Here is a 12382-nt window from a genome sequence, read left to right as displayed (position 1 = left end):
TGAACAATACCGGCACTAGTCCACCAAACGCTTACAAGTAACTTTTTTGGGGTTAATTTTCGCTTGGGGCAGGATTTGGCTGGCTGGCCAGGATCCAACCATTGCGCTGAGCGCTTCCGATTATCGTAAAGAATCCATTTTTCATCATAGGTAATGATTCGGTTTAAAATACCTTCATTATTGTGCCGGTTCAGTAATGTAACGCAGCAGTCGACGCACGTTTGCCGGTTTGCTTCAGTCAATTCGTGAGGTACCCACCATTCAAGCTTTTTAATCTTCCCAATTTGCTTCAAGTGAATTAAAACAGTTTTATCACTAACACCGCAGCCAGCAGCTAACGGACGTGGTTTGCGATGGATCCGCTTCCACAATAGCCTTCAATACTTCAATATCAACTTGGGTCTCAGACCGTCCACGGGGCTTGTTCTGCAGGTCGAAATTTCCAGAACGAAAACGTTGGAACCAAAAACGAACTGTGTTTTCTTTTGCAACATGACCGCCATACACATCATTCACCCTTTGAGTCGTTTCCGCAGCACTAGTGCCACGGCGGAACTCGTACTCGTAAATAATGCGATACTTTAAGTTTTCCATTTTGTAAAATGAGTGACGCAAACAGAAAAAAACAGAAGAAAAAACAAATGCATGACGGTCATCGAAGCACAAATACATGAGTAAATAGCTGTACAAATTTGAATTTGGAATTCCTTACCAAAGAGGAGAACATCGTGATTTAAGTGGCCAGTACGAAATACGCCAATTTCATATGTAAGGACCTAATATTATAATCTTTGGTCTTTAAAAATTATGAATCTTCTTAAATTTCAATAGGTGTACTGTGATCAGTTTAACATTTCATTTTATTGTATTTTAAATTAATACGCGCATTTTATATAAAACTTAATAAGTTTCGAGACTTACGACTCGCGAATATAAAATCTCTTTTTAACACATATTTTGGTGATAAGCACCATCTCCTTGCTCCATTTATTAACAACTAACGTATGTTGGGTTATTTTTTTTCCAACATCGCTTCTAAGCTATACGTAATTTTAAAATGTCTCATATTCAATCTAAGCTGTGGTAATTTAATTATGCTACGATTTGTTGTGAAAATATTTCTTGATAATATTTAAGATTTAATATTAGTTTTATATTTTATTGTTTACTGTTATAAATCCCTATAAATAACATGATTAAAATTAGTGTATTATCTATTGGCATATCAATAATCCAAACATTTCTACGATTTCCTTGAAACTTCCCAAAATTACGAAAAAGTTGTGCGAAGTTGCTTACAATCTACTTAATTAAGCCTGCGAAATAACTACAAGAAAAATGCTGTCATACAGTTCAAATGTCAATATAATTTTACAAAATAATGGAATAGCTATTCCTGCAAAATAAGTGGAAGAGGTTTAGTGCAATACCGATATGTCAAAATTTGATATTTTGACAGGCCTGGCGTTTCAGTGCAGTTGCAGTTTGGAATAGCTCTGCAGGTACTTATCCACAGAAGCCACAGTAGGTAGAATAGAATAGAATAGAACAAATTGACAATTACTGTCTAGGTTTTAAAACACAAAAAAGACCTTAGAAAATAACCCCATTAGTTTTTTTGTCTTCTTTTTATATATAAATATAATAATATATATATTATAAAAACCTATCTGACTTTTAACAGACTTTAATTTGATTCTATTCACTGTCATTTTCACAATGAAAAAGACACAAACGCAGACACAATTTCATCTCTGATCTGAAAAATAAAATCCACTTTAACCCTAAGGAGACACAGGTTTTTGTGCGTTCAAAAGTAAAGCTTAAAAGAGTCCCTCTGTCGTATCCCTTCGATTTGAGTTCACTCCTGTAAATACCACAACTTGAATTAGCTATCGAGTAAATTTCAAATCCGTGGTCACTTGGAAGATAAGGTCATATTGATCTCTATAAAGTTTGTGTACTCAGTATAGTGAAACATTACATCACTTCATGTCAACTCCTGCACATGAGGCACAAATTCATCCTCACATGGAATTATATCCTCTGGACAGGCGCTCCCCAGTACCAGATTCTCCAAAAGCGGCTCGATTTATCGACGGTCAAGTTGTAGCAGTACCTGAAACAAACAACATCAATTAATATGTCTAATGTGCAAGCTTGTGTAGTACTTTCATAGAAATAGATCACAGCAATAGAAATCAAACATGTTTGCCATAATTGCGTCATGCCAATTGATTCGCTCAAAAAAAAAATCATGCCATCAATCATCTAACTTCGCGGGTGCGGAATGCGAGTGAAATATGTAAAGTAGGTGTAGCTGTAGTGGGACAGCGCATATTTTTACATTATTCTCAATTGTTATTATTGAACTTTTCAACTAATTGTAGGCATCAATATTACGTGATCGCCGCCACCCATACTCTTTTCTAACAGCAGAGGAATCACGGGAGTTTCTAGCTTTTTGGTGTGTGCGCTTTTCTTGAAGGTGGTGGTACGGTTTGTGCCAATAAATATTCTTAAGCAGCACTGTTGAGAAACGCAATAAATAATGGTGGTTAGAATAAAAAACGAGGTTCTGGAGTGTCATGCAAAGGTGGATATCAGTGACAGGAATTATATTAAAAGCCTCTTCGAATTTATTATCTGAACCTATTATCACATCTTCATCGCAGAGCATGCATACAGTCTTCAAAAGAAGAGTCTGGTTGCCGGTGGCAATGACATTGATAATTTGGTCCATTTCATGGTACACTAGTCCCTCTGATTCGTTAAAGTTATACTCAATTTTTTAAAGTTCCACAAAAAGACATAAAAGCCATTCGTCTGTAGTTACTGGAAAGCTTTCTCGCGATATGCGATTGTAGAGCGACATTTTTTGTGCAATGCGCTCTTGATAATATTGCCTATATCTCTTCATACCACAATGGTAAGTTTTATGTAATGTTTTCAAAATACAAAAACATTAAACTTGTTGCAGACAAAATTACTAAGAACTATTTACTAGTTGTCTACATGCTTAAGATCTCATGTTTTATACTTGTTGTGGGCTTGTAGCTAAATTTGTAGAATTAAGACACGTCCATCCCGGGTACTGACAATGAAAGTGAAGGTGCTACATCATACAAACTGAAGAAAATGCCAGGAAAACACGCAAGTACTGGTCGCGATCATTTTTGAGGAGACGACACCAAGAAGGAGCCTATTGTGCCATATTGAATGATTTAAGACTAGAAGACAGAAGTGAATCCGGCAATTTTGTAAGAATGACACCAGTAAATTTAGAGAATTTGCTTTAGAAAGTTGAACCATATGTTTCTAAGCAAAATACACATTATCGAGATGCCATCACTCCAGCTGAGCAATTATTTTTTTTACGGAAAACAAACGAGCGTTCGGGTCACCTGGTGATAAGTTATCACCACCGCACACATTCCCTTGCAACACAGGAGGAATCTCAGGAGCGTTGCCGGCCTTAAGATTTCGAGCTTCTGCTGATTCATACTCTTCTTTGTATTTGCATCGGATATCAAAGGCAAAAAGTAGTCAATGCATTACTGATGCTTGCGAGACGATTAGTATTAAAATAGATGGTAAAAGCATGCATGTTTTATGTTCAAACATGTCAGGATCAAACATGTCTCAGACCTATATGTGAAGACTTTTTGGCAACACAGTGTTAACGATAGTATATTTCAGAAAATTGTAATACATATTTAAAACAAATAATTATGTTTTGACAAGTATTCTTCAAGCTTCGTATAAAACACGTTTTTGACTTGTTTCTTGGTGTAAACGAGGGGTTAGAAGGTCACGTTTTTATCTGTCTATAGTCTATACTCTATAACTCTACACTATTCACTTCAGTCAACTTTCCGTTATAGTGTAGAGTCAGATTTACAATTTTTAAGAGTTGTAACACCGGTCGTACGGCGTACCGTACTTCAAAGTTCAACCAACAAGAAGTCAAGAACACTGAACGTGAACAAACAAAAAAGTAAAATCTCGTGAAAGCGCTAGGCAATAGGCATAGTGTGAATAAATATATTCACATTTAAAAGATCCAATTGATAATCACAATAAATTAAACATGTGCATGAACTCTTGAGTGAGTCGTCTATTCAATTTAATATTGTTTGATAAAGTGCAAGTAATTTTTTATTACATTACTATCAGTTGAAATTTTAAGACATGTCAGCAAGCCATGGCCTCCATTTTATATTGCGGGATTCAGACGTATTTTAAAATAAAATGTAGTAAAAAATTACAACATAAAGTGAGCGATAATATTGCACACAATATAACGATCGAATTATCTGGGTTATAAATAATTGTAATCAAAGCTTTTTCAGACTAAATAAGATTAAACTTGAGAAAGATGGTGTCGACGAGGCAGATGAGTAGTAGTATAGGAGGCGGTAGTGGAGGCAGTGATGGTTCGTCTGATGCAGAAACCGTAACGGTGGCTCGTGTAACTCGCCACTCCAGTGCCTTGCTACCTGGGGGTTCATCACCTCATAGCAGTTCAAAAAATGCTGTTATACCTGCTCACAAGTCATTTACTACTAATATACTGGATTTGCCCATTGAAGTCATGGAAAAGATTTTTCGCTATTTGGGATTTAAATCGGTTTCACAGTGTAGAATGGTAATGGTTTTTTCTCTACCATTTAAATACCTGCCTGCATAATATCTTATAATTCAGATACTTACTCATATTTTCATCAGTTGTTTTTTATCTTCATTTTTTTATAGAGGGCTGGATCATTATATGTAAATGCCACCCTTATTAATATACAATTACAAAGTCACCTATCTGTGTCCATCACCTAAATGTCACCTATCTAAATTTTAACATTTACTATTAATATAACTTTAAATTTACACATTTTGAATATGGAATATAATATTGTAATTATTTTAGGTTAACCATCAATTCAATACAATATGTAGTACCATTTTGAATTCAACATTCCAACGATTACAAAATCAGATGTTGCATAGATTTCAAGGTATAAAGGCAAAAATGCCAAGAAGAGAGTCGGCCCGAAGAAGTCATCCATTGGCATGTGAATCAGATATCATTGAAACTTTACACATGAGACTCAGTTTATTGCAAATGACTTTTGGGAAACATATTGAACGGAAACACTGTTGTTTCTTCCCTGGGGAGGTAATATAATTTTTCAAATGTTAATAGATGTAAATCATTTTAGTTACAAATTAATTGTGCAATATTTCAAAGTTCAAATGTTATGTTTTAGATATTAGATGAAGTGTATAGTATCTTATCATATTTAAAAACTACAACAAAGCTAGCAAGGCCTTACAAAGTCACAGATGAGCTGTTTGATCTAACAACCATGGCTATGGAATACTTTAAGGAACATATTGAGCCTAACTTGCCAGAAATCACATATTTTGGCACTGACTTCTTTGACATTACAACTGCTTTTTCACGTAAGTACCTTATCGATAATTTGATCAATTGTAACCTCTATTATCAACTTGAACTTTTTTTGAATTTTGAAATGATATGATTAACTTTAACATTTGATTTGAAATCCCTATGACACACCAAGTTTTATAATTTTGTGTTTATTGTTGCCAATTATTCTCAAACAAATTACAAGATTTTCATTTCTAAACTAGCTGAGTAGTTGAACTTTGTATCACCTATGTTGTTGTTTAAAACTTTTCATTCGAAATGACTGGTTGCAATATGTATGTTTAAAAAGCTTAGTTAATTTACGGAAACATGTTCATGATTAGAAAAAAAATTCCAAAAGTTTGAGTATTTTATAAATAGAAATAATACATTCATTGAAAAAATTTTATACTAGTAGTTGCTCGTTGAATTCGCAACTAAAGGTTTTGTCTCAATATGTTTAATATAAGGCCTGTCAGCCATTAAGTTGGCATAGTGACTCCCATTCTGCATGGATGCACACCAAGAGAGGGAAGGTATTAGAAGGATGTTTTATATTCAATATGTCTTAGTTATAGAAAATTTATATCTTATTTAATTTAAAGCTTTTTTTTAAATATATTATTGGTTTCGTTTTTTGAACCATAAATATATAATAGTGAAGATGGTTTCCTGCGCTCACATATAGTTGACCATGCGTAAAAGACGGAAATTCTAAATTCATTCCGCAAATTTGTAAAATATGAGGCGGTAATCTAGGTAATTCCAGTTGGGTAATTTACACATCTCATCACATATCTCTGTTTTTTGGTGCTCTTTCACTCAACCAATTATGGTTTTTGAATTGCTGAGCTATGTCAGGAAAAACATGCTGAATAAGCTATTTGTTTGATTCTGTAAGCTGATAAAAATCATTAGGGAATGAAATAAATCCAGTCAGGAAGTTAGCTGCAACTTCATCACCATCATTTGCCATCACTGATATCTATCACTTGTTTTGAAAATGCATCTGCACTTTGATCTTGTAAAAGTACTTGCATGTTGGCTATTACATGTCTTTACATATCTCCACAAATTAGATGATTTCAAACACACGAAGATTCTGACGGATATCACTCACAGATAGCTCTACCAAAAATATTTTGGTTATTATGAATATCTTTTAAAGCCCTCTATGCTGTGACCAACTGACCTTGTCTGTGACCTCTTGAAGACCATCGTACATTTGTACCAAATTATCAGCTTATACATCTGTTAAATATTTTCCATTGCGCTATTTTTAGCGATGTTGCGAGTTGGTGTCTCGTTGATTTTCATGCTTAACGGTAATTTCAATGCAGAATGTGCGGTACTTTCCACTTCCAACAAAGTCGCTGCTATCCCAGATGATGCCAACGCTAGGGCAATGTCATTCTGCGATCGGATCGTCGCCAAAAGCAGTGAAATGAAAAATATTTTTCCAGTTTCTCCATGAGCGTCTAAGAAATAAATTCCACCAGTTCCATTGCTCATAGCTTCTATCAAAGAGTCACAAGGCAATCTTTTTTTTGTTGATTCAATCACTTTTTGAACACTTGTACGAACTACTTCAGCTAGTGCTAAGGTATCGTATTGGCGTTCTCTTTGCAACTCGTGATTATGTGTATCATGCATACGACACACACGATAGCACTTTATTTGAAATCATTAAACACATGTCTTCTATCATAATTAATGACTGCAATTCTAAATTTCTTCAGCTTTTTGCAAGCACATTTACAGCACATATGATGCAAAATATCCTCAGACATGCTGTCCTTATATTTAACCCATAAGTTATTTGGATTTGAGGGAAAATATGTGGATATGATGGCAAACAATGTTCGAATTTGATGCGCTGATGAAGGAATGACCGAATCTTTAAGCGTATTATCCCAATGCGTATGAGTCGATCTGAAGTACTGTAAGAGTTGACACGCCTCACGTTGCACACAAATGTCCATTAACAGTTTTTAGTTGTTGAAACAATGGTTGACTACGAACATTTACCAACAGCAAACGAAAGTAATAACATTCATCGTTATTTGGATACACAGTGTAAATGCGACCCAGAGCTCGAGCGTCTGAATCAAAAACATCGGGATGTTCTTCTACTGGTATTCCTTGTTTCCTACGTTGAAACGACTTCGATGATAAGTTCTCTCTATAATAGCGTGGCATTTCAACATAAAGTAATGTCAAGTCATCTACTTGACAAATCGAAAAGAAGCTTGTTAGTGTCGTTGATGGAGGATGTAGCACTCTACCGCATTTTCTCGATTAAAATACACTCATTGTCCATTATCCAGATGTACTGCTAAATGGACTACTTTATGGACTTAGGTCTTTCGAAATGAATGAAAAGATACGCCAAATCGCCTCGTTGCTACTGACAGCGATCCATCAGATATTGAAATACTTCGAGATTTTCATCAATTAAGTACAGTAAAAACGGCCATGTCACTGCCTTTATTTACATACGTACTTAATTGATTTGGCGGAGTTAGAGGAGAGTATTTTACGTTGATATGAGCGTCCAACGCTATGGACAATATTGGTGAATATGGCGCAATCTTTATCTAAGCATACTTCTCGTCGTTTGACCTTTACAGTGTCATATCGTCCATTATTATCAATAGATCGTCTGCGATACAATGGGTATTCCCTCTTTTCTTTCATAAGAACCTCCTCCTGACAATAAGAAACACAACAAAAAAAGAATTAGTGAAATCTTTCCAGCCGTACACGCGTCATGGCGTGACCAAGGAAAATAGGGATTCATTTTTATATATCTATAAATTCGCGATTTTTTTATAACCGTCCTTGACCCATACCGAACGAAACAAAAAACATCAAAATCGGTCAAGCCGTTTATGAGTTTTAGCGAGACTAACGCACAGCAATTCATTTTTGTTTTTGAAACGCAATGAAGCGACGTCTCTATGCAACCGCAATTGACCTGCCAGGCCAGAGATGAGAGCAATACTCCATATTATGTGGCAAATATTTCCGTGCTCAATTTATGACTCCCACTTTTTTCAAAACTGGCTTTGCCTTCCTGGTGACGTCGGAATTGAAATCTCTTAAAACCCATTATTCCGATGCTAGGCAAGGAGTGTTGTTTTAAGTGGTTTATGCGCAAATTTGACTCTTCTGGGGGTTAACCCCCTTTTAAATTTGATTTAATACCCCATTTCGCAACATTTTCAAGATAGGTCTCGATAGAACAGACAAGTTTCTTCCAGCACTGAACTGCACGGCCCGTGTATACGGTATCTCCAGTTCTGTCATCTGCATAGCAATGCATGTTGGAGGGGTCCAACATATCTATATATGTATATTGATATGCAGTAAAAGAAATATTTTAGGAACTCCAGCGTTCAAAAGCTTTAGGTTCGGGCAATTTCCGTCGACTGCGATCTGTATGCTGCGTCCAGTGAGGAAGCTTGATGGCACTTGCATAAATTCTCAGGAACCAAATGATGGAAGTTACATGAGGAGCTCCATACACGATGATATATCGAGAGTTACTATACGCACACACACACTAATGCATATCTTCAAAAATATGAGTGCCGGAATAAACGCGTTAACACTCAGGGGTATGCGTTTCGAACAGTGGGAGAAAATCATTGGGTTTTCTCCCATTGTCCTCTGAAAAAAGTCGAGCGGGCCAGATGGCGGTTTTTTTTCTTCGATGTTTTCTGTAAAGAGTCTATCTAGAAGCAGAAAGAGTGCTCAGAAAGACGGCTTTTTCATTCTCTGTATGGGTATGTCAGTGGTTATAATTAATGTAAATTAGTAACCATAATTGTGTACATGACAAAAATTATTTGTTTCATATACGTTACCTCCACGACGCAACTCCTTTTTAAAGCTAAATGAAAAAAAAAATCAAGTCAAACAAAATAATCCAATTTGTGGTGAATTTTTTGGTCTAGATTTTGCTAGCTGTCATGTGAAGAGTTTCACTGAGAAATCTCACAACAAGGCATTCGTGTATTTTATGCAGCCTTAGAAGTTAGTAGAAAGAAATTCCTTGTTTCTCACGTAAGCAATAATCACAACTTTGAGGAAAACGTTGTCGAATTTTTTGAAGTAATAGTATTTATTTCTTGTAATTTTCTAAAAATCTGTCCTAAAGACGATATAGGGTACGAACACCTCTCATCTGTAACACAATAACTAAATTTATGTCAGCAGCATAATGTCATGGCAAAATTCCCTGTCTATGAAAATAACTGAAATATACTAATCTGGCCGTAGCAGGAATATGAGTGTATTCTCTAATCTTTTTAACGGCATTTATAACAGATCTTATTGTATCTTTATTTATTACTTTTATTATTTTCTTCGGCTGTTAAATGCTTAATGATGTAAAATGGAATGTGAATAACCTGCTATCGAGCAAAAAGGTCAAATCTCTCGTTTAAATACCAACAGGCCATACGTATTATACAAGTGACTGTATCGGTAGAAGGCATCTAACTTATAAATAAATAAATAACAATGTTGTTCTTGTACTTCAGTTTTTTTACATTCGGTGAGGATTCTAAGATCGTTATAGGTGCTAAACGGTAAACCGATAGCAATTAACGTATCCTCGAGTGGTTTCAAAATGAACTTAAATCAGTTAATAATAATATGTTGACTTCGCTAGGTACCGATCGGCAATCTTGTTGATCGAGATTTTATTCTACAAATGCATCTACATTTGCGATAGGAGTAATTCAAAATAATATATATCCGAATTATAACCAGTCTTTCATGCCGCTTGCCGTACACAAACTCTAATTACATCATCCACCACCTGAAGCCACAACCTGAGAGTTGAACAAAGCAAACAGAATTTTATAACGAGGCGGTACTCGAACGGTTAGCTCAGTGGTCTAGAGTACCGTCACGAAACGCCGGAGGTCGTGGGTTCGAATCCCGCATCGTTCATAAAATTTTGTTTTTCAAATTTTATTTGTGTATTAATCCTAGAAATGAGGGTTATCACTTTAAAAAAACATTACAAATTGTTTAAAAATATTCATAATATGAAAAGTACTGGACCATACTATGTCAAATTTTTATGGGACCAAATTGCTATTGCAAATATTCCGCATCAAACTCCTCAGCGTAATCGTAATGTACATACATAAAAAAACCAAAATACCATTGGAATTGAGAACCTCCTCCTTTTTGAAGTCGGTTAAAAAGGGAGGGTAACTAAAGAAACATTATTCATTTTAAATAAGGTAAATGGTTTGATTTGTTCATTTTTGGTTGTACATACACACGTAGGTATGTAATTATTCAACATCTTGGGTTCTATGCAGTGTCTTATAAACGTCAAAATTATAATTTTGGACAAGGTGTGTTAATTCATCTCTCATAATATACCCAGTAATTTAATATGATATTACGAAGTCCCAAAAACCTGGGCTATCAAATGATAGTCTAGGTTTGAAAATATATTATATAATATAGGTATGTAAATTTACGTATATGACTCTTTGCACGTTTGGACCTCAGTAAAATTAGAATAAAAAAAAACTACCTACAATTATGGGAACCTACTATGGCTCAGCTTACCTATATAGCTTGGCGTAGCCTTACCTACAGGACGAGAAATTAATTTCTTTATAAATGTTACAAAATATATTATGACAAATCTATAAACCAGAATTATACTTGAACACTTCAACTGTTCTATACTAACGGGACACTGTGAATGTCATATAACAGACTAGACCCGGGGCTTGTAAAATGTCATCTAAAAAAACTGCTTTATTAAAAATATGTTTAATTTTAAATTTTATATTGCGGGGGATTTAGGAAAAGAAATAATAACTAAATAAACAGAAATAAATGCTAATTTCACAGAAGTGAAAACAATGAAATGTCTAACGAAAGTAAAAAAAATCATAAACCAAAATAGCTATTTTTTTTTTATTATCGGTTTTGTTGATCCGCTTATTTATCAATATTGTTTAAAGAATAAAGCTGGAAAACAGCTGATTGGGGATAAAAGGCATTTATTTTCTCAAAATGGATTCCTTTAGAATTCTTTTTGATGTAATTTCTTATACTACTAGATACTGACTAGCGCTCTGAGAGAGAAGAAGCGGCGCAAGAAACTCTCCCAGCATTCTTTTTTTTGCGCTCTTTTCAATAAAAATATACAATATTGTACAGTCGCTATAAAATAATCACAATCTAGTCCCAGGCTGTCCGATCATTTAGATATTCAGCAGTGGAGTAATAGGATTTACGACGGAGCCATTTTTTTATAAAACATTTAAATTTATTTATAGATAATGCCTGAACAGTGGCTGGGACTTTATTGTAGAAGTGTATACATTTATACCTACTCCATTCTCAATTATTGAATTGGTTATTATTAAATTGAAATATACGGACGACCGAGCCTTGCTCGGATTTTTAAGAATGTACAAAACATGAACGAAAAAAAAAACTAATAGGACATCTGGATTATAGCCGGGGTCTTCTGCTTTCAGAATCACCCAATGTCCCTGAGCTGTCCCTGTCCCTGTCTGAGCTATTATAGTCTTGTATATAGTGGCGAAATTTACCTTTGTATTCTAATGTTATTGTACCTGTGTCTCATTAAAACACGGATAAAACTACATTTTTTTAAATTGAAACCTAGCTAGATCGACTTCTCGCCCCCGAAATGATTCCTATGATTTGAGCAAATCTTTAGTTTATTTAAAAAAAATACAACCATAATCGCTATTACTTAGTACTCAATTTAATACCAAATTAAACAGAAGTATGTGCCTAACATATTATTTAAACACTTTGTTTAATGTACTTGGAACGATATAGCTCTATCTCGGGCAATTGGGTGAATATGTCAGAATATGAATATACATGTGTCAGATATTATATGGACCTAATTCTTTTTTCTCTTGGAAATACTCTTGT

General features: G+C 34.8%; 1 protein-coding gene across 3 annotated transcripts in view; it reads left to right on the top strand.

Annotated features, from left to right (window-relative positions):
- Nucleotides 1–3961: 3961 nt before the first annotated feature.
- LOC126967180 (F-box only protein 28) overlaps nt 3962–12382 on the top strand; it is a 29444-nt gene continuing 21023 nt past the window's right edge. For 2 of the 3 annotated variants that reach the window (XR_007729939.1, XM_050811656.1), the window contains exons 1-4: nt 3962–4108; nt 4344–4648; nt 4925–5173; nt 5265–5460. Coding sequence is in view for 2 of the 3 variants with exons in the window: in XM_050811656.1 (XP_050667613.1) it covers nt 4379–4648; nt 4925–5173; nt 5265–5460 (715 nt within the window). In the remaining variant the exon portion in view is untranslated. The remainder of the gene's footprint in view (nt 4109–4343; nt 4649–4924; nt 5174–5264; nt 5461–12382) is intronic. The other variant, XM_050811657.1, reaches the window with a different exon arrangement.

The sequence above is a fragment of the Leptidea sinapis genome, chromosome 12, assembly GCF_905404315.1.
Source record: "Leptidea sinapis chromosome 12, ilLepSina1.1, whole genome shotgun sequence".
NCBI classification, from domain to species: Eukaryota; Metazoa; Arthropoda; class Insecta; order Lepidoptera; family Pieridae; genus Leptidea; species Leptidea sinapis.
This window is presented reverse-complemented; position numbering and strand designations above follow the sequence as displayed.